This window comes from Dermochelys coriacea, chromosome 1, assembly GCF_009764565.3.
Source record: "Dermochelys coriacea isolate rDerCor1 chromosome 1, rDerCor1.pri.v4, whole genome shotgun sequence".
NCBI lineage: Eukaryota > Metazoa > Chordata > Testudines > Dermochelyidae > Dermochelys > Dermochelys coriacea.
The window spans coordinates 348,702,887-348,725,546 of record NC_050068.2 but is presented as its reverse complement, the minus strand read 5'-3'; the positions used below and the strand labels follow the sequence as shown (position 1 = coordinate 348,725,546).

General features: G+C 52.6%; 1 protein-coding gene across 2 annotated transcripts in view; it reads right to left on the bottom strand.

Annotated features, from left to right (window-relative positions):
- Window positions 1-1,853: 1,853 nt before the first annotated feature.
- LOC119855620 (putative cation exchanger C521.04c) overlaps window positions 1,854-22,660 on the bottom strand; it is a 39,870-nt gene continuing 19,063 nt past the window's right edge. For both annotated transcript variants that reach the window (XM_038402004.2, XM_043499424.1), the window contains 15 exons: window positions 22,142-22,203; window positions 21,451-21,609; window positions 20,628-20,813; window positions 19,810-19,912; window positions 19,101-19,242; window positions 17,803-17,986; window positions 17,424-17,523; window positions 16,244-16,362; window positions 8,582-8,619; window positions 7,380-7,492; window positions 6,651-6,799; window positions 5,363-5,457; window positions 4,374-4,452; window positions 3,522-3,630; window positions 1,854-2,874 (listed from right to left, as the gene is read on the bottom strand). In XM_038402004.2, coding sequence (XP_038257932.1) covers window positions 2,801-2,874; window positions 3,522-3,630; window positions 4,374-4,452; window positions 5,363-5,457; window positions 6,651-6,799; window positions 7,380-7,492; window positions 8,582-8,619; window positions 16,244-16,362; window positions 17,424-17,523; window positions 17,803-17,986; window positions 19,101-19,242; window positions 19,810-19,912; window positions 20,628-20,813; window positions 21,451-21,609; window positions 22,142-22,203 — 1,712 coding nt within the window. In that variant the 3' untranslated portion in view covers window positions 1,854-2,800. The remainder of the gene's footprint in view (window positions 2,875-3,521; window positions 3,631-4,373; window positions 4,453-5,362; window positions 5,458-6,650; window positions 6,800-7,379; window positions 7,493-8,581; window positions 8,620-16,243; window positions 16,363-17,423; window positions 17,524-17,802; window positions 17,987-19,100; window positions 19,243-19,809; window positions 19,913-20,627; window positions 20,814-21,450; window positions 21,610-22,141; window positions 22,204-22,660) is intronic.

Genomic DNA, 22,660 nt, shown 5'->3' with positions numbered 1-22,660 from the left:
CTCCAGGGCACTCCCCCAATACTGCTGCCCAAGCTGCAGTTACAGTTCTTACCACTAATGATCATTTGTCAATCAAAATGCCTGCAAGCCTGACAGCTGCAGGGGTGCCTTGGTTCTTTAACCCCCCTGCCCAGAGCAGCAATGGAAGAGACACCATTTGACATGAACTTTATGGATCTACCCATCACTGCAGAAGCAGGGAATCTGCTTTATTGTAACCAAACTTAGTTCTGGAGGTTGTACTAGGAAACTGCTGGCTCCAGCAGCTGTTAATGCCACTGAATGATCCCCTGGCTCCCTCTCTATAGGGTCTTTAACAAAAGTCCTTGGCCCCTGAAGAAAGGAGGCCTTGGGATGGAGATGCGGTTTCTTAGCAGATACTTGTTCTCTTAGAGAACAAGAGACTTGCTAACAGCTTTGGAAGAGTGAAGGCAAAGCCTCTGTTGGTTTGTGGGTGGGAGATATTTGCCCCAAGTGTTACCTTGCTCATTCTCAGTCAAGTCCAGAACTCACATTAAGTGAAACACTAAATCCACGCCCTGGTTGTTTTTTTTTTTTAAGGCAACAGCTGAGAGGAGGTAGAGTGGTTATTTGCTGGCCTGTACTTCCAGTTCTCTTCTTAAAGGGGCCACACAACAGGGAGGCAGTAGCAGAAGGAAGAGAGCTAGAGGCCCAAGCCTCCTGTAGTAATTGGATCACTCCTTATAGAACATCAAAGTCTCCACCTTACTGTCAAACCACCATCACCTTCTTGTGGCTAATCCATAGGAAGTGAGCCTGCTCCTGTTACTAACCCTTCCACACTTACTAACCTTTCCGCTACTAGTGTTGATGATTGTGGAGGAGGGGGAAGAGAGAGAGAGAGAGAGAGAGAGAAGGGCAATCTGAATTTTTCAGGTATTCCAGGGGAACCCAGTTGGGAAATATTCTTTTAAGTCGCAGTTTAGGATATAAAGTCAGGTACCCAGAGAAGGAAGCTTTGGGTACCTGTGCTTAGCTCAGCCCCCAAGTGCCCAGGCATGGATTGTTCTGGGCTAGAGCCTCACCCTCTGGAGTACTTCTTTGTCCTCATGCAGTGAGTGGTCCCAGGACTTATTTACTGCACTGACTAAATTTCCTTACTGACATTGCTATAGCATTCTGACACCACTGTCAATGCTTCCAACATTAACTCCGCCTTAGCCCAGGGAGGTAGTATTAGCCACATGTTAAAGCTAGCGAAATAAGACCAGACACATGAAGGCCAAAATTGTCAAGGGTCCATTAACTACAGGCACCCCCCTGCAGACACCTAGAGCCTGACATTGCAGCATATTTAGTGCAGTATGGCCAAAGCCCAGCTTTACTTGCCCTGAACGCTCAGGGTACGTGGAAGTCTAGCCCCAGCTGCTCCTGTTCAGTGTCTAGCATCCTACAGGAACACTGTGGCAGAGGTAGGGATAGAATTCCCCCCCCCCGCCCGGTCTTTAAGCACAGTGGAAGTCAGGGTTGTCTGATTTAAGCTGTGGCACACGTGGTTTTGAAATATAAAAAAGGAGCAACTCATATCAACCATGCTCTTAAAACCTAAGAAAAGATACTAAAAAGCTGAGTGCTACACCTGCAGCTGGCTTATTTACACCCCTAGCACCCAGATTTAGTGCTAATGCAAGACAGCTCTGCCTAAGCAGTAGTGCTGCTGGGGCACAAGCTATAACCACCGCTCTAGAGCAGGGAGGGAGATTTAAGAAATGGCTTCCCACTGAGAAGCCCAGACTAGGGAGCAGCAGCTTGGCCAATTGGCTCTAGCACCAAAGTTTAACAAGAACTCACCTGACAGAAGCATCTTTTCTAGACCATTCTGCCTTCTGCTCTGTACTAACAGAGGCAGAAGACAGACTCCAAGCAGAGAGAGGACAGAGGCCCTGAGTGATGGCGGGATATTTACTCCAAGGAAAGGGTCTCTTAACAGTTGGCTTCTGCAACCTCACATGGGTCATGCTACATGGAGACTGATCATCAGGCCTAAAAACCTATATTGTCCCTGAGTAAGTTAGTGGTGTGAGGAAACCAGATAGGTCAGTCAACTACAATCCCCCCACATCCCTGCATATGGCTGCCTGCAGAGACCCTTGTTTGCTCCTTTAGATACAGGACCACACCCAGCTTGTACAAAAACTGCTTTAATCAGAACAGTTGGGGGGGGGGGGAAGCAGCAGGGTTCATTTCAAGTTACAACAAAACCCACCCGTGTTATTTCTACAGGGCAGTGTTAGAGGCTGCCATGTGCATGACAAGCAGTAGCATTCTGAAAAAAAGAGTCCTTTCCTGTCCTCCCAGGATAGGTCTGTTTCAAGACAGCACCTTGGAGAGGGCAACACTTTCCCAGCAGCAAGAGAACAGCACATCCTTCAGAATCTAAAGCCAGTCAAAAGAGGACTCTTCTGTTCCTCAAAAGCCTTTGCCACAGATTTCCCTCTAGCCACAATCCCAGACTGAGCTGCACTTTGGTACACAAGGAAGCATTCTGGCATTAAGGCTTCTTCTTGGGTTAAGAAGGCGTGACCAGACTAACACCCCCACCCTTTTTTCAGTGTTTAGCAATTCCCAATTCAATCCCATCTTTTAAAACAGCTGTTGAAGGAAAAACAAATTCCAGTGGCAGGTTCTTTAGCTTCATGCAACTAATGGTTTTAGAGTAAAACCAGACCAGCCGAGTCCCTGAGAAACACTCAACATTTGTTAACAGAAGCTGCCCTGGGGGGGAGGGAGGAGGAAGTCTTCTCCCAAGAGAAGAACACAAGGTCCATGGAGTCAGGCCTCAGCAGCCAGCAGGGGAAGGAGCAAAGAAATACACAGCTAGGAGGATGAAGTAGACCATCACCAGCACTGTACCTGGGGGGGAGTGAGAACCGCCATGGTTAGGAATTAGAGGGCTGGAATCACACACTCAGTGAACAAGATTTGGGAAGGTGGATTTTGTACTAGATGGAGCAGCTGCCAGTCTGCTCAGGACAGAATCTGGAAGTTCACACAGGGACAAGTGCCCCAGGACGTGAAACTACACTATCTCCAAGTTAAGGGACAATTTAAGCCAACATTTGCGTGCCAAGTAACAGCATGTTATGACAAAACATTCTTTGGAGCTGCTTCCTGTGGGGATTGAATTATCTACCAGTTAGAAGAATCCACTCCTGGGGCAGCAGATTTAAGTTCCAGTTACTGGGCCAGTTAACTGTGGAACCCAACACCACATCATGAATGATCAGATGGTCTGAAGCTTCTACTGGGGAGATTAGTACGAAGGAAAGGGCCTCTCTGCTCCAAGGGTGGGATTGCAGTTCAGACTTTTTAACCTTAGAGCAATCAGATATGGAGTCAGAGAGACATGGGACACAGGGATGCCCCTTTTACACGGTCAATCCCCATCCCTAAATGAGATTGCTCAGGAAGCGTGGGAATGTTTGTAAGCGGCTATGGGAGGAATTGGATAGGATTAAAATCATCATGGGAGGAGAAGACTGGCCCACATGGACGGTTACCTTGGAAGTAGTCACACTTGCCATCCATGAAGATGTAGTTCATGAGGACCACGCTGAACATGCTGGAATAGACATGGAGGTCACTGAAGACAAGTATGAATCCTGTAGGCTGTGGAAAGGTAGAGAACAGTTTTTAAACCCTTGGCAAGTCAGCCATGGTTATGCCCTGCATGGACAGTCAAAAGAAATTCAGAAAGTTTGTTCTGCCCATTTAGACAGTCCCAATTCCTTACCCAGAGACTCTTGAAAGACTGTTTTCCACCCACTGCAATATACTCTACCTGCAGCAGTGTGACAAACAAGTGCACACAGTGCAAAAACAGTCACAAGAAGCTTAGTATTTTCAAGTCAGTGATCAGGATAAAAGTGCATTAACCTGCCACGTTCCCAATCCCTGTGGGACAGCGGGAGGACTGGTTTTCGTCACTCTGGTTCACACACATTAGCAATAATCTCACCTGTCCCATCTGCTCCCCCTTAAAAATCTAATGAGCATGTTTGAGACAGTGAGGGAGTTATTAATTTGACTGTGCAGTCAGCCCACTGCTTGGGAACCTGGGGAATAGAGACTGGCTCTCCAAAAAATCAGAGATGCTGGTGCGGGGAACCCTGCCTTGCAGCTGCCTCCACCATTCCTGCTCTAAGGATAGCGGAGCTCAGTGGCACCATTTCTCCAGTACCTTTCGCCAGCACCCTCACGATGTTCCTATTTGAGTGACATTCTTAGGTGTGCAACAGTCATGAACCCCTGCAACCACGGGTGCTTCCTCCTTCCCCAAAGCCCCAGTGTCCACAAGCAGAGTGGAGAAAACCGTAGCAACCACGAATTCTGGCTCCAGCTCCATTACTTACGTAGAAGATTGTGAAGAGCACCAGGATGGGTATCTGAAGCATGCAGACCTGGACAGCAATACAGCTCCCAATCTCAATACTAGGAAGGAGGAGCAGACACACCATAAATTAACCTGCACTCGAGGCTTCTAACACAGCATCTAGAGCACCCGCGGGGAATACGAGGCCCCATTTCATTATAGGGCACTCTTTTCCTGCACGCAGTAGCACCGGTCACACGTTTGAGGGGACCCAGCTTTCAGGAAGGGGCAGCGCTGTGTACCCCTCAGCCATGCAGGAGGGGCATGTTCGATTTCATTAGGGAAAAAAAGAGGATTATTTGGGATCCGTTTCCAACATGGGCTGCAGGCCAGGTCAATCCTGCCCTACGGACTCTGGTATGCTCAGCACCACCTTCCCACCAAGGGACCAGTATGAGATGCAGTGCACCAAGAAACACCCCTGGGGTCTGGAACATACCTCAGCCTGGCCCTTCTCCCCCTCCCTGCTATTAGAGAGGCACTGAAATCGGAAATACTTCACCCTGGAGTTTGTAATGGGCCGTTTTAGACATTTAAGGCTCTAGGAAGACTGGACTCTCTCTGCTTAAATAATCTGAGACAAGGAGCAGATGGTTCTTCCCCCTAGATACCATCCTTGGAAGCCAAGTCCTTTATTACAGCGAGAAGTGGAGAACTACCGACACTTCCACATGGAAATCCACTGCTGGCTTGAACAGCGAAGTGGCTTGGTGCATCAGATTAATTGGTCCCCATGGTCAACTCCAGCCAGGGGTAGCTCATCTTGGAGCATCCCTCTGGGTGAACTATAGCGTTAGGCACATGTCCCAGCCTCTCAACGGCGCATTAAAGGGATTTTCTACTAGGGAACATGGTGATGAGTTTAGCATCTATCCATTTGCTCTATGTGAAGCCACAGGCTTGGACTAGCCTCTGGCAACTCGTGCCAGCTATTGCAGAAGCCCTGCAGGGTTCCAGGGACTCACTCACCTCAAGCTTAGGTTGTTCTGCAGGGCAAACTGGATTCCATTGACTATCTCAGGAAGCTCTGGCACCATAGCCAGCACAGTCACCCCAATGAAATACTGCCAAGGAGAGCAAGAGAGAGAGAGAGTCATCACAGAGCTAACGAACTGCTCAGCTTCGCCACAGCCATGCCAGGGTTGAAGAGAATTAGATAATCCATTGATGGACCCATTTTCCATGGCTACTAGCCAAGATGGGCAGGGATACAACCCCAGGCTCTGGATATCCTAAGCCAGTGGTTCTCCACCTTTCCAGGCGACTGTTGCCCCACCACCCATGGCAGAAGCCAGAGCCCCACTGCCTGGGACTGAAGCATGTAACTTAGCATGGGGGCCCTCTGTGGTGTGGGGCCCCAGGCAACTGCCCTGCTTGCCACCCCCTGCAACTCCCCCCAAACCTGTCCCTTGACTCGCCTGGGGGTTGTGACCCCACAGATTGAGAAACACTGATCTAGAGGAGTTGCTGTACCCCCAGGAGTACACGTACCTCTGGTTGAGAGCCACTGTCCTAAGCCCCTGACTGCCAGAAGATGGATCACTCAATGATTCCCTGTTCTGTTCATTCCCTCTGGGGCACCTGGCACTAGCCACCGTCAGAAGACGGGACACTGGGCTCCAGGGACCATTGGTCTGACCCAGTATGGCTGTTCTTATGATGAACAGCCCTCCCAAGTCCAACACAGAGCATTAGGTGCACTAGCCGCATTCAAACACAGTCACGTGGCTAAACGGGGTCAACTCTCCCGTGACTGAGTGAAGCTTTCCTTTCAGAAGTTTGGGTGTCAGCAACCCAAGATCGCCTGCCTGTCAGGCAAGAGGCCAGTGCAGGTGAGCAGAGACTGAACCTCATGGGGGCCTCAGGAAAGGGAGCTTGAAAACCAACACAGTCCCGCTCTCTGCAGAGAGAGAACTTGCTGGTTAAGGCCTGTATTAGGCCAGGCTCTTCCTGCTAGTCACTAAGCGGCCCCAACTCCACACCTACCACATCAACAAGCTTACATGGCCCATCAGCTGAGCACCAGGCAAGTCCTTTAACTGGGGCCATCGGGCTGGATTCCAAAGTAACGTCATTCATAATGAGATCGGCATCGGGCCCTAGAGCCTGCTTTGTGTAGGGGTGGCTCTGGGTTCTAGGCTTATCCCATACATTCCAATCCAGGCTTTACGGGGCTACTTCTCCACTCCGCTGTAGTTCCCTGCAGGGTGGCTGCAGCACCCGGCCCGTGGATCTGGGCAGTCCGAAGGCTCCTTACCTGAGACACGGTGGAGTTGGTGAGGATGGGGCTGATGTGCTCCATGGCTAGGTCAGCACAGGCGGACATGCACAGGGTGGAGAGCAGGAGAATGATCAGGGCCCTGCAGCGGGACCAATGGACCATGGCGCTGTGATGGTGACCAGGCACTGAGGAAAGCAAGGAGGCATGTGAGCAGACACAGACCTCTAGGCACAGACCTTGGCTCAGTGATTGTGACAGGGTCCCCCATCTACCCATCCCCACTCAACTGCTGCAGCCTATTGACACCATCTGTAGCTCACGAAAGCTTATGCTCTAATAAATTTGTTAGTCTCTAAGGTGCCACAAGTACTCCTTTTCTATCAGCTGTCCCGTTATTCCCCTGGGTTGGTCCTTCCAGGGAAAGGGGAGACGTTACTGCCCAAGCTTTGGTCGATACAGCGTTGCTCCCCAGTGGTCTCCAGTCTGCCACCTAGGTCTAGGGGTTAGATCCCCTGCATCTACCCACTGTGCTCCTCAGGCACTTCCATGGCACTGCAGGGCAGGTTCCAGATACCAGGTCCCATCCCCACCTTGTGCACAGAGCCAGCAGCAAGGCCAGGAACAGGACCCAGGAGTCTTGGCTCCCAGTCCCCTGCTCTGGACAGCGGAGAGCACAGAATCCATCTACTGCTCTCCCGTCTTTTCTGTACTGGGCCAGAGGAAAGGTCAGCCCAGCGCTCTAGGCTGGCCACGGTGGGGACTTACTGTGGCAGTCGCTGATGTGAATGTCGTAGATGTGCGAGTGAGTCTTCAGGGTGAAGAAGAGGCCGATGAGGTAGGCGGCAGGAAGCACGAGGGACACCGTGTACACCAGGGGCCTGCAACACACCAGAGCTGCAGGGAGCTGAAAGGAGAACCGCCCCCCGGTTCCCCCCTCCCAGCAACTCCTGGGAATTCACCTCTGGCCCTTCCCCGAGGGGGGCAGGGAAGAGGTGTTTGCTGCCTTTGGTCAGGCTGGTTTCAGTCACTCTACAATGACTGGGGATGGGGGTGAGACAGGTGCTACTGTCTGTGTCCCCGCTCCCCGGCTCAAGGTGCTCAATCCTCAGGGCTCTGGCAACACCCAAAGCCAGCTGGCTGCTACAGCCCCCTCCCCGCTTCTCTCCACTAACCCTCTGGGTGCCCAGCCTTGCTTTCGCAGGCACCCAAGGGGATGCAGCAGCAGCTTTGGGGGGGAGGCAGGGGGGAGAGATGTACCTCATCTCACACAAGTGGCCCCCAGGGGGAGCTAAGCCCACCCTCCCTGGCCAGGAGTCCTGCCCTCTGAAGCAACTTGCTGGAGAAAGCCAGGGTCAGAGCGGCAAGTGCTCCACACAAAGGAGCTGGCAGACCAAGTAGGAGCCAGTGAGGAGGGAGATCTAGGAAGGATTAATCCTTCCTCACCCACGATACATGGGATTTGAGTGCCCTAGAACAGAGCCCCCCCGTGTGTACTATCTGATGGGAATTGGAGACGTGGCCATTACATTAACATCTCCATGCTGCACTGGGTCATCCTGCTCTAGCATCAAAGGTGCTGCAGAGATAAATGGGCCCTGTTGTGTCCATGGCTGATGGGACTTAGGGCGGGGGGAAATCAGCTAAGAAGAGAGCAGCATGTGTTCCCCAGACACTGGAGACAGTCATCCCAACCCACCCCACAGGAGACAGATATTAGGCCCATTTTACGGTGATGAGACTGAGGCCACATGGCTAAGCCATTGGTAGAGCCCAGATCAGCCCCTGCTCCCATAGAGCAAGCTGGCTTGGCCTTCCAGGAAAGGCACCAAGAGAAGCATGAAAGCAACGCAGCTTGGAGGGTGCTTGGGCAGCCCATTAGGGATCATCACAGCTCCCATGTACTTCTTTAGTGGGGCCAGGGCTGACCCATTACATCCAAGCAACAGAACAGACTGTGAGGCACTTACTGGACATGTTTGTAGTACAGGGTGCCATTGTTCTCCATCTGAAAAACAAGAACCAAAGGATAGTTTGGTTGGTTCTTGTCTCACATGCTCAGCGTAGGATGATTTATGAATGATGAGATGATACACTGAAGCCATGATCTCCACACTCACCCGTCTCCCTCCTCACAGGTGCTAGGGACAGCAGTTTGTTTGTCAGACTGGAGCAGAGCCCCAAGCAGTGACCAGGAGAAATGAAAGCGACTTACCTGTAACTTGATAGGTTTCAGAGTAGCAGCTGTGTTAGTCTGTATTCGCAAAAAGAAAAGGAGTACTTGTGGCACAAGTACTCCTTTTCTTTTTACCTGTAACTGGAATTCAAATGACTCTGCATATTCCCCACTAATGGGAAAGACTCCAGTACAGCTGAAACTAACCTGGAGACGGAAACAGAGTCCTAGCTGAACAAAGACTGAACCAGTGCCTTTCCAAACCCTGCATCCACTAGCAGCCAAATCCAGAATCTAGTGCTGGCTGGAAGCGTGCATTGAAATCCAGATTGCAGATCTCAGCAACTGGTGCCTGCCTCAGCTGAGTGAAGGAAGCAGCCTCAGCGCTTGTGGAATCTGTGCAACTGAAGCAGGGACAGGAATTTTTGCTAGTGTGTAATACTCAGCAGTCCTCTGGGAAGAAAGTGTACGCCCTATGTTGTTCTTAGCATATGAAAAACAAACAAACAATCTTGAGGTTTTATGAAGACTCAGTTCTGTCCGAATTACAGGCGAGAGCCCTTTTAGCATCCAATGTATGGAGGACAAATTGTCCTTAGAATGGGGCTTGGTTGTGGGCAGTGGAAGTGAAATAAAATGGACTGATTTAATCGGAGGGGGAAGAAATCTGATGTCACCTTTGCTAAGGACAGGATCAGGTCTAAGGATTACTTTGTCCTTGTGAAAGGTGGATCAGCTATGAGTGCATGCAGTTCATTTTAACTATCTCAAGGTACCAGGAGAATGAATAATGAAAAACCACTCAGCCAATGGTTTGATCAGAGATTTTATCAATGTGGTCAAAACCAAACTGAAGTCTCAAAAGGGCAGGGTCTCTAACAGAACAATACACATTTGATATAAATCTCAAAACTTTTTAACCAAAACATGAACAAAAACAGCCATCTACAGTCAACTAAGTAGGATACATGGAGTTAGCTGCCAAATGGACCTTTAAATTATGAAACATGCAACCCCAATTTTCTCTTTTCAAAATACATTAAGCATTCCAGAACACAAGAAATGAAGACAGATCTAGGAGAATCAGACTTCCTCTGCACCCAGGCCTGAAATCTGGACCACTGTAGATTGCAGCAATTTCTGGTGGACCATTTTTTAGCGTTAACTAGTATGACCTGCACAGATGAACACCAGTGCAGATTGCAGGTCCAGGTGAAAAATCCTGCTCCCTTCTTGGGACAGGAGACTGAGGGAGGTGCAGCAAGACTGTCAGATAGCTGAAGGAGATTGGTAAACTACTGCCGAGGAGGCCAAACCAGTGCAAGGAGTATCATCCTGACCATGTCCTGACTTATCTTCTGCATCAAGGGAAGCAGAGGAAAGGCATACATCAGACACCTCTTCCAGTGCAGCAGGAGAGCATCTGACAGAGAGATGTCCCTGCCTGGTCTGGAACAAATGACGACACTGTTGAATCTTGCTGAGAACAGGTCCACAACACCTGGAAGATAAGGTCTCTGAAGCACTCTGCATTTGTTCTCCCCAGCCAGATGTAGGGCTACAGGACAAATGTTGAGGCAGAAACACCTCTGCGCACAAGGGGGTGGAATGAGCAACCCCTGCTTGCCGAGATAGCACTGCCAATGTAACGCCCAATACTGCCTGCACAGCCTTCCCTTGCAGATGAAGAACACTGAGCCAGATGAACCGCTCTTAGTTCCAGTATTCCGATATGCAACTTTCTTTCAAGACGACCAGGACCCCCAAATTGTTAAGTGCCCCCCTGTCCCCCAACTCCAGCTGCATCTATGGTCAACGTCTGGGGTGGATCCAGAGAACGGAACTGCACACCCTTGAGTGCGTTTGTCCTGGATGGCCACCAGTCTAGCAAGACCACGACATTCCAAGGCATGGTGATCCACTGAAGACTCTTCCGACCTGATCTGAGGTCTGGGACATCAAGTGCTGAATGAATAGGTCTCATTCTCAGACAGTCAAATGGAGTCCTGTAGGTAGTGGCTGCCCTAAACCCCCATGAGACCCAGGAAGAACTTTATGCTCCGTGTAGGGCAACTTTGAATCTTTGATAGACATTTTTCAGAATGAAACAGTCTGTCCTCAGAAAAGCTCTCCCTTCTACAGAGTCCAGTATGGCACCCGTAAAGAAATCCTGTGTGTAAGACAGAGGATAGTCTTTGGGAGGTTGAGGAAAAATCTTACGTCTAAAGAAACAGAACTGCTTATGGTGATTATGTGGCTCAATGGGTGCACAGCAGCCAAAAATCGATAGTCAACTGTCCAGGTAAGGATAAAACAAAAATACCCCGATTCCTCAGATGGCTACCACCACAGACAGGCATTTTGCCAATACCCTAGGTGCTGTGGAAAGGCCAAATGAGAGCACCCTGTACTGGAATGGTGTCCAGCCACCACAAATGGAACACACTTCCAATAGCTTTGTCAAATCATGATTGGAAATACGCATCCTGTAGACAGGGTCACAAGCCAATCCGGGACTAGCAGTGAAGGGATTATGGAGGCCAGTCAGCAAACGGAACCAAAAGCTTCCAGATGCTCTTAAAGTTGGGAATCGGCCCAAATGGCCAAATCTCTTCCTTTTGCACCATAGAATCATAGAATATCAGGGTTGGAAGGGACCCCAGAAGGTCATCTAGTCCAACCCCCTGCTCAAAGCAGGACCAAGTCCCAGTTAAATCATCCTAGCCAGGGCTTTGTCAAGCCTGACCTTAAAAACCTCTAAGGAAGGAGATTCTACCACCTCCCTAGGTAACGCATTCCAGTGTTTCACCACCCTCTTAGTGAAAAAGTTTTTCCTAATATCCAATCTAAACCTCCCCCATTGCAACTTGAGACCATTACTCCTCGTTCTGTCATCTGCTACCATTGAGAACAGTCTAGAGCCATCCTCTTTGAAACCCCCTTTCAGGTAGTTGAAAGCAGCTATCAAATCCCCCCTCATTCTTCTCTTCTGCAGACTAAACAATCCCAGCTCCCTCAGCCTCTCCTCGTAAGTCATGTGCTCTAGACCCCTAATCATTTTTGTTGCCCTTCGCTGTACTCTTTCCAATTTATCCACATCCTTCTTGTAGTGTGGGGCCCAAAACTGGACACAGTACTCCAGATGAGGCCTCACCAGTGTCGAATAGAGGGGAACGATCACGTCCCTCGATCTGCTCGCTATGCCCCTACTTATACATCCCAAAATGCCATTGGCCTTCTTGGCAACAAGGGCACACTGCTGACTCATATCCAGCTTCTCGTCCACTGTCACCCCTAGGTCCTTTTCCGCAGAACTGCTGCCGAGCCATTCGGTCCCTAGTCTGTAGCGGTGCATTGGATTCTTCCATCCTAAGTGCAGGACCCTGCACTTATCCTTATTGAACCTCATTAGATTTCTTTTGGCCCAATCTTCCAATTTGTCTAGGTCCTAGAAAATTTGTCTAGGACCAGAAAGATAACCCGGAGTAAAAACCTTGACCCCTTCTCTAGTAAGTGAGAACCTCCTTGACAACTCCTACCAGAAGCAACGTCTCCATGCCTGAGAAGGATTGCCTTGTGAAAGAGGTCCCTGGAGAGGGATGGGTAGGAGGCAGTCTTTCCAGTTGTATGGCATAGCCCTTTTCTATGATCTCCAAGACCTGTTGGTCTGATATAACCTGCTTCCATGTGTTGATGAAGTGGACTAGCCTGCCTCCAAAGGAAAGGGTAGAAGAGAGTGCTGGCTGGTTGATTCTGGACTCTCAAAGGTCTCACCAAAACGGAGGATGGACTTGTCTGGGATGAGGATGCAGGCGGTTTAGATTTGGAACATTGTTTGAAAGGCCTCTTTCCAGAATGGCTCTGTGAGGCTGCACCTTGTTGATGTGTGACTGGATGACTGAAGGTTGGGGTAATGCTGCCTCCGGTACTGGCAAGAGGACTGGAGGGCCTCCTTTGAGTAGATGGCATCGACCCCCAAAGATTGAGTTTTTGATCTCGTCTCCTTTAGTTTTGCCAATGGTCTTTTCAAGGAAGAGACCCTCCACTCCAAGACTACGCTCTCCCAGCTGACTTTGAGCATCCATAGCTAGGATGGAGGATCAAAGCAACGCATGATCCTGATGCCCACACCTGATGCCAACTCTCCGACAGAGTCCAAAGCACTGAAGGAAGCCCTGAGGGAGTGTCTAGCTACATTCTGACCCTTCAATAAGATGGCATCTACTGACTGTCTGGCAATCAGGCAAGGCCTGGAGAAAAAGCAACACTCCCCGCTCTGTCCCCCATAGATCAAATTGGTTATGGGCCAGGACTGCCAGATAATTTTCCACCCTAACACCGAGGGAGAAGGGGGAGGACATCTTTCTCCCCCTTCCCCCACTGGGGTGGAGTGTAGCTGTCCAGATCCCCTGTTGCTGGCAGCAGCCACCACCAATGAATTCGGCACAAAGCCAGTATGGAAGGAAGATTCCCTTCAGAAGAAATCTGGTATAGTTCATTAGAGATGGGTTGTCAGTGGCCCCCGCAGCAGTGGCCAGCCCTCACAACTCATCCAGGATGGGCAGCGATACCCTACTCTTCGCAGTGGCTCTAAGGATGTAAGATACTGAGAAGTCTCTTCCTCCAGTACTGCAGGGAGATTCGAGTGGACACCATGGGATGCCCCAAGTCACAGAAATGCACAGCATCCCCAGAAGGAGAAAAGCTGATGCCACCCCTGCATTGATCGAGTGATAGGTACAACCTCACGATCAGGTCCTAAAAGCTCCTGTCCAAAGAGAGCAGCTCTCTCTTCATCCTCCTCAGACAGAGAGTCCCAGGTCTCACTGTAGTATCAGTGGAACTGGGGAAGCAGGATCAGAGGATCCCTGGGCTTTAAGATTCTTTGCAGATGAAGTGTTTCCTCTCCATCCATGCAGAGGATAAATTGGAGAGGACCTGAAGTGGTCCCTCACTAAGGCCCCAGGACTGCCAGGTCTCCCCTACTATTGTCAGGAACATGCCAATAGGGGGCAGACGAAAAGGGTGGTCGGAATCTCACTGCAGGTCAGTTCTTCCTCTATACTCCTCCTGGAGAGGGTCCAGGTCTGGACCCAAGAAAGCATACCAAGGATAGTAACCGATGCAGAGGAAGGAATGGGGATTCTGCTCTTTGCTGAGGCCCCGTAGGAAGCCTAAGAGGAGGAATGAGAAAGGTCCCGGAAAGAGCCAGCGGGATCTGGTCTCTTCTTCCTTGGAAGTGATGAAGATGACAATCCTGGAACCAAGGAGACATGCCTCCTTTTAGGAGCTGTGCGCCTTGCACCAGGATCCAAGGCATGCACCCGAGCAGAGAGAGACAAAACTGTCTGGAACCGGAAACGACCGCAAATCCAATAGTTTGGCCACCATTGGATCCGACGACCCATGTGAGCTCCTCTCTAGTTACTGAAGCTGGAGGTGGAACAAGTTTCAGCTCCAGAACGGTTGTGGCCTTTTTTTTTTTTTTTTTTTTTAAATAAATATAAGGACACCACACGGATGGATCTGCTAGCAGTTCTGGTTCCCATGGATCAGAACTCATGCTGGCGGTCTTGCTTCCGAGACTGAGGAAAAAGCAGCGTAGATGATGCTGCAGCGACTGTGCTGATGGCCCTAATTCAGAGGCACTGCTTACATCAGTCTTCCAGGCAACTGGAAGAGACCCTGGTCCTGCAGCCGCAGGGGCTGCGTCGGGGTTGGTCTGCTGTGAGGCATGAGGTACAGCACCAGCCAGGGCCGCTGAACTGGTCCTCAACACGTCTTCCGGAACCGGACCGGTGGGAGCCAACCACCCAGGCCTCAGACGATGCCTTGGGGCTTGACCGAGGGCTGCAGAACTGAGTCCGGCCCAGACAGGGGCTGTGGCTTCTTGGAACCCTTCAGCCGGCTGGAAGTAGAGGCTGAACGTTTAGACCTTGGAGCCGGAGTCCGAATGGATGCAGAGAGGCCTAGAGCCGAGGGCTTCCTGAAGCAGGGAACTGCAGATGAATCTCCATCCCTGCAGGCACCCCCTATATTGTCCTCCGTACACCAGGGATGCTGAGGGGAGAGGCGGGCGCGAGAGCTCTAGCTGCCATGGCTGGACAAGGGTCCTGCTACAAGGCGTGCAGTACCCGTAAGTGGGAACGTGCCAAGCCACTCGAACAGCACCTCCTGCTCAGAGCTGTGCCCAGTGGGTATCCAGTCACACCACACCTGCTCAGACATGAGCCCCTGGAAGGCCCGCAGCGCGAGTACAGCCAAGGGATGGCTAACTAGAGTCTGCTCCTTGTGCAGCAGAGTTTAGTTCTGTTCCGGTCAGTTGTTCCCATACAACCCTGCTGAAGACCATGGGGCTGCACAGAAACCTGAGGAACTCTTGTGGTCTTCAGACCCTCTTTCTGAAGATTGGGCACAAGACGGCAATAGCACGCGATCAGAGAGTCAAGCTGGGTTGAGTTTGCAGTTATCAAAAGGACTGTTCTCCCCTAAGTTAGCAGGGCAGGCTGGAGAGACTGATCTGGAACCTCACAGTGACTTCAGAGTCTTACAGAAGACTTTTAGCTCCCCATATGCCTAGTGGAAGAGGAAGCAAGGAGTCTGGGTGCGTGCAGTGGAGAGAAAAGTGATCAGATTAATAAGAGACCTCCCCATTCCATGTGATCTCAGTCTCTTCTCTCCTCAGCAGCCTCAAGCCAGGCCAGGTGCAGGATGCAAGCGAGGAATTAGGAATGCCAACTCCCAGAAGCTAAGAATTGGACCAACCTGCTCTGTAACTCTGGCTGGCACACCAGAGTGCGAGTCCTGAAGGCGCGCACAGAAAACCCTCCACATGCAGCTCAGTCCTCAGTGGTTAGTTACCACCAAGCATAGGAAAGTCTGTCGGGGTGACCACCAATGCACCCCAAGGAGTTGGCTGTAAATATGCAGATCTCAGGGATGCCTCCACCCCAGAGGTGGCTGCATTTTAGTGTACAGGACCAGTAGTTTTGTACAGCATTTGTGCTGTCCAGAAAAGCAAAGCCCTTTTCTTCTTGAGCAGCTGCCTACTGATCATGAGCGCAAGTTTTGCTAGTTACTTGAATTCAGAACATCCTGTACACCAGGCATCACAGAATGTCCCAGTCTAGCAGAGGACACCTTACCCCTGACTGGGTCCTTCCTGTTCCCAACCCAACCTGGAAGCCCCTGTGATGCAGGAAGAACACCCATGTTGCAGCAGCCACTAATCTCACCTGGAGGATTCACTGATTAGCAGAGAAGTCTGGCCCTTGCTGGACACACCCTGCCCCCATCAAGGAGAGAGGCACTGCTAGGCAGCCATGGGCACTGCAAGCTTGAAGAGGCCAGTGATCAGACAGTAAATCCCCTGCATGGCTGGGCAGAGGTATCTGCAGGTCAACAGGCCCCATACAGGAGCTAATACACTAACTTAGGTGCCCAGGTTTCCACCTACCAAGTCAAAGTGGCAGTTCTGGCAGAGGTAGTGTCCTGCTGGACTCTGGGTAATGTTCTGGCATTCACCACAGACCAGCCTCCCATAGACTTTGGAGAACAGCGTTGGAGCAAACACACCTGTCAAGGGAGAGAAAAGGAGGTTGGAATGGATCCAGGGGTTTCACACCACACCTTCAGCAAACACTGGTGACAAGGCCCAGGGCAAGAGGAAAAGGGTCCAAGAGAGACATCACGCTTCCACTGGGAAGTTGATCAAGACTTTGGCCACAGAGCACAGAGTCCCACTTTGCTGTGGGCCAAATAAGTGCTGATTCTCCCCTCCAGCAGCTGGCTAAGAGGAATTCCCATCTAGGAGATGGACTTTTATTCCCTAATGGCCCCTTTAATAGGCTGTTCCCAACCCACCAGGGAGCCCAAGAACACACGTCCTCTGTTCAAGGAACAGTACATGCTTCCCCCACACTGCCCTGCCAGCGTGCTCTGACCAATACCCATGGGCCCCACTCTCTGCACAGGAGTAGAGTTTGTGTCTATTCAATCCCTGGCTTTTTGATAAAAAGCAACACATCCTGACTGCATGGCCACTCTGATGTGGATGCCTGCCCGCTCCCAGGACTTAGGCAGAGCCAAACCCATTTTATGCCAGCCAGCCTGATGGAAGCAACGCCCCTAGGAGTCCAGGTGTCCAGTACCCAGGGGAGGTAAGAGGCAATACATCCTGCTCAGGGGCACCCCACCTCTAGCTCTAGGAGCTGCATTATGCACAGGAGGATGTCCCACCCAGCTCCCCGGAACTGTGGGAACCTCTCTGCAATGATGGGCCACAGCATTTTGTAAGCAGTGTGTAACTCCAGACACTGTCCCAGATTTCAATAGGCGCTGCCAATCGAAGGGCTAGAGCAGAGATGGAACTCCGCAAAAATCCAGCCTGAAACAAGGTCATAGCCCCCAGGGGATGTGCACAGGGTACATGTATCCCCCAAGGCTGAAGCCCTGCAGGGGAGCTAGGCTTCACTGGAGAGGCCTCAAGATCGGAAGACGGGGACAGACTGTAACAGACAAGCCCTGCACAACAGCATGGTCAGTGGATGCAGCCAATACATTCAGGTTAGGAGACTGTGCATTGCGGTCTCATTCCTGGACCCAGGGCTTTAGCGCTTGGCCAATTTCTTGCTTACCTCCCACGGAGAGGAAGAGCAGGGCAGAGCTGACACCTGCCGATCTGCTGTTAAACCTCTGCTCCTGGTGGCGGATGCCTCCAATCACCATGCACAAGCCCTTGAAAGGAACAGGGGACACTCCGTTATCACCCCTGAGCCACCTCTCCTGGAGTGCACTTCATTGCAGCGCAGATAGCAAAGTAACCCTGCCCCCCCATTCAGTTGCGTGGCGCACGAGAAGCGGCTTCGAAGAGGAAAGAGGTCGGCTGGGGCGAGTCTGAATGGAGCGCGTTAGAACAAAGAGGCAGAACTACCAGAAGCTGCCCGCTCCCGGGGCCCGGATCGACAGCGGAGCCTGGAGCACAGCTCCAGGCCACGAGCCTCCAGCCAGACTCACCGGCACGAGGAGGACACAGCCCAGCAGGGTCCCTGTCAGGGCCGACTTCACAATCTCCTCGTAACACTTGTTCCCTTCCCGGGAGCCCTTGATCAGCGCTGTGATGTAGAAGGTCAGCTCTATGATGGAGCCAAAGGAGGCGTTCACCACAGCCCCCACCGCGAAGTTACTCTGAGCTGAAATACTAAGTCACACGAAGGCAGGGGGGTTAGTTAGCAGAGGGAGGCTCGAAACAGACCCTGGGTGGAGACAGGTGGATGGATCATTCAACATGAACAGCAGAATTCAGGCTACTGGTGCAACCTTCTATGTTGGAGCCACATGGCTTCCAGCCCTCCCAAACGGTCTTTTTTTAGGGCAAGACTGATGATTTTTTTTAAGGAAGGATGCAGTCCTCCTCTATCCACCAAACCTGTCCACCAGCAGGGCTGCAGTTACGCCCCTTTGTGTTGCACTCAAGCTAAACTGAGCAGCACTGAAGTGGAAACCCGAGGATCTGCCAAGAGCTGCTGGAAATGGGGTCCCTTCTGTGGGCAACGCTTGGAGTCAATGCCTCAGCCCAGTGCTAGGGGGCCCTGAGCTACTGGCTGTGCTGCCTCACACACGGCTTAGTGTCATCTAGGCAAGCCTTCCCGTCGTGGACACTGCATGTGGCCTCCCTTTCTAGGATGGCCTGCAGGGTTAGTGTAGGAGCAGGGGCAGATTAGGGTGTTAGGGGCCCTGGGCCAGGGCAAGTGGGGGCCCTTCCCCTCCCATTCCGCCTGCAGTCCCAGCGCTCCAGCTGGGGCTTGCCCCGCTCTGCCTAGCTGGAGTGCTGGGCAGTGGGGTGGAATGTGACAAGCCCCTGCACCCCAACTAGAGAGGGTCTGGGCACAGGGTGCCCATTTTTCCAGGGCCCCCAGGCCCAGTCCTCATTGGCCCAGTGGCTAATCCGCCAGAGTGTGTGTGTGTGGGGGGGGCCTGCATATTTCACCCCAGAGACAGCAGGGGCGGTGCCTGGATACAGGGTGACGAGCCAGCTATGCATAGGAACACTCCACCAGGAGTCCAAGAATCCCACAGGAAGTTCATGCTGGATTGCACAACCGCCTATCGCAGGAATGATCTGCCCAAGCAGCAGCCAGGACTCCTGGCAAGGAGGGGGTGAGATGGGAGGGGACGAGAGTCACGTTGCGCCCTGTTACGCCGCTCACCGGCGAGACGTCATGACGCGGCTTTGGAACGGGGCTGGGAATTAACACAAGGGTTTGTTCTGAACCCCAGCCCCCTGCCGGACCTGGGAGAAGGCGCGGCCTCACCTGGCAATGGCCATGCCGATGTAGTACGAGAGGGGCATGATGGAGAGCAGCGAGAGGGTGAACTTCACGGCAGAGCTGGTGAAATGGTTGTGGCTGTCGACGTAGCCCAGAACCAGCGACACAATCACGAGCGGCAGCAGGTCTGCGTTGCGGCCAGTCAAGGGGCACTTCCAGGCAACGTTGTGGCTCCCGTTACGAGTACCAGAGCGCCTCGCCTGGGGATGTGCTTAGCCTCCATGTCCCAGGAGGCAGGTTTTGCAGAGATTAAATAACCTGAGCAGGGGAGTCCATGTATATGGATTGAACCGAGATCTCCCAGCTCCCAGGCTTGATCCTCAGCCACAAAGCCAATGCTCACTTTCCCCCTACTACCTGGCCATGCCTCATGGTCAGAGCGCGCAAGCGTCTGCTGAGCACATGGTACGCCGCTCGCACCTCTGCCAGCCTCCTCCTCCCCCTACCCTGTACTAGCCATGCCAGCTGCTCTGAGCCAGCTGAAGGATTGCCTTGAGCGGATCAGGGATCTGCAGAGAACACCAGGCAGCCGAGAGGCTGCACTCACACCTCTGCAGGAGGTTCCTGTATGTTCAGTGCCTCCATATCCCTTCTCCGCCCCAGGGGAGCCCTGGGCTGCCCGACATGCACTACCCAGCAACACCGGCGTTTCCCCAATGCTGGCCCCAGAGCCAGGCGTCTGTCTGAAGGATACTGACGGCGAAGACGTTGATCCCGTCCACGGCGTATTTGTAGTAATAGGCATTAACGGCCCGGTAGCAGCACAGAACCACTTCAGCCTCCAGCGGCACCTCTGTCTGCAGGGTCAGAGAGCCCAGGCGTTAGGGAGGCTTCTAATTCGCAGCAAACCTCACTATTCTCGGCAGTGCTGGGAGAGACGTCTCCAGCTGAGGTTGCCTAAAACTTCCCATTTCCTGGCGTCCCCCAAGAAGGGGAGGATTGTTTGGACAAAGGGAAATGCCCAAGGATTCCCTGGGCTCAGGAGCCTCTCCCCTGCCCTCCTTTGTGGGATGGAGGTACCTTTAATGAGGGTCTTATCAGAGTCGCTCCACTGTGCCAGCCAGAGCTCTGGAGCAGGCTGGTCTGGAGCCCTGTGCTAGTCACATCGACCGACTTAGCCCTGTGCTCACCTGCACTGGTGCCAGGAAGGGGATATTGTGGGTGGCTTGAAGCCAACCATCCTCCTGGTCGCTCTGCTGGCTGCTTCCCCACCTGGTCAGCCTAGCTCTGCATGAGAAGCAGCCAACCCGCCCAGCCCTTCTGCAGCTGCTCGGCCTGCTCCTATGTCCAGGAGATTGGGAAGCATGGCACTGAGCCAAGATGAACTCTCCTCCCATGCAGATGGTGCTGGGGTGAGGAAAGCAGTCTCTCCAAAATCTTCCCAGTCCAAACACCGCCGCCCCATAAAGGGATGGGAAAGGTTAGCAAGTAACGGGCCACTCTCTCTAGATGACAGGCACCCCCCTCCCAAGGGGAAAGCTGGAAACACGTTCCAGTCACTGCGGAACCAACCTTCCTCATCCTCTGGACGTGCACGTGCTCCGGGGGCAGGAGCAGGACTTTGGTGACGGTCCGAGCGTTCATCTTGGCAACGGGGATGATGAACACAAAGAGCCAGGCGATGAAGCAGACCAGGCCATGGGCAAGTGCAAGGACTGGGTAGCCCAGCAAGAGCCAGATATACGTGTTCACACGCCGCTGGTGGGAAGAGCAAAGCAAGGGCTGTGTGAGTGGCCATGGGCAATGCCAAGCCAAGGGAAGGCACTTCCAATTAGGAGCCTTTGGGACTCCTCCAGCCGTTACTCAGATCTGCTGGGACATCAGCACAGACCATTACGCCCATGCTTTGGTTATAGGGACCGTACAACTGGAGGAGACCTACTGGGATCCTGTTTCTCCATCTCTTGGCCCGGGGAGTATCGGGGGCAGGGATTCAGAAGCCAGAGAAGTTTCCCTGCTGGGTCTTTCCCATTCCGAGTGGGTATTCAGAGTGCCAGAGGGCTGCACCGATACAGACCCAGCAGCGTGAGCCAAGCCACAGCTGATCCAGAGCAGGAAGCTCCATGTCTAACTCCCATCCGGGGGTGGCGCATTTAGAAGAGGAATGGGAACCCAGCTCCTTCTGGCCTCTCTGCTGCGGGAGTCAGATGCAGGCACCTACTGGGCCGATAGCTGGGAGAGGCCTTACAACTTGAAGTGACAGCTGAGCTGGTGTGTGCCAGGCTGTAGCAGCCCATCCCCTGAGCTGTCCATGCCAACAGCACAGGGAGCAGCTCAGGATGGAGCATCTCCGACTCCTCCCTCCTCCCCAGGAGACACAGCCAAGGGGCCTTACCCAGTGCGTGGCGTCGGCCCGGCTGCCGGGCTCCTGTGGAGTGCCGGGCACCAGTTCATGGCGGATGAGGAGGGGGGTGCTCTCCTTCGCTTTGTTCACCTCCGAGATGACTTCACATTTGTTGAACTTGATGCTGCACTTTCGAGAGTACGTTCTGGTCTAGGAGACAGGAGAGCAGGTCTTCAGAGAGGGGCAGAGATTTGGGGGTGGGGGAGAGTATTGGAGGGGACATCAAAGGAAACCAGGGGGCAGAGATGATTCAGCCATGAATAAAGCAGCTTTCACTCCCACAGAGGTGGTACTGGAGGCTGAGGCTCAGGGCCTGCTCCAGCTCCCTTTGCCAATTTTACATTTGTTCTCTGCAGGTCATTTGATTGCTGCTCCACACTGGGTCAGGGCCCTGCGTTAGAGGCAGAGAACTGTACCTTCTGCTGTGGAGCATGCTATCATTGCTACCACATTAACAGATGCCCCGAGCTGCATTAGCTAACATGGCTCCTTTTCTGGCCAGGATGTACAGGGCAAGCAAGCCAGCTTCCCCCTGGAGAGGGAGGGAGGGGGCAGGGAAGAGTCTATGCTCATGCAGTTTTGTCAGCCACTTGGCTAGGGATCCCCAGTTCAGAACTGGGCACGAATCCTGGCACAGCAAGGAAGCAGGTCGCTCATTTTCCACCCCGCTGCTCCCCTCTACCTTCTGAATCACTTTTCCAAATGGCCAGAGAAAATACCCAGCGAGTTCCCAGCACAGCTTCCCTGTGGGGAGAAAGGAGACAGCAGTCAGCTGGGACCAGGCTCCCTGGCATATTTCCCCTTGGCCAGCAAGACACTCCCTCTGAGCCAGAGGAGGATTACTGAGGCTGTCCGGGGGGGGGGGGGGGGGGGGAGGGGGATGGGCCTTGCCTAGGTGGAAGGGAAGGTGACCTGCCCTCACCACCATGATGAGTGCTGGGTGGAAGGAAGCTCACGGCTTGTTATGAAGCGCTCCTGCAGTTTAGCCTAGGTGTTTCTGGGGAGAGGTGAGGCAAGACCGACAGGGTCCAGGAGACAGGACTCTTGCACCAGAAGCAAACTGCCTGCAGAAGCCGCAGAGCTAGAATGGAGGCAGAGCATCTTTCTGTTCTCTGGTCATTGGTAAGGAGACGCTGACTCCTTCCCCCAACAGTTCACCCTGGGGCTTCTGACCCAGGGCCACCAACAGCCTTTTGGTTGG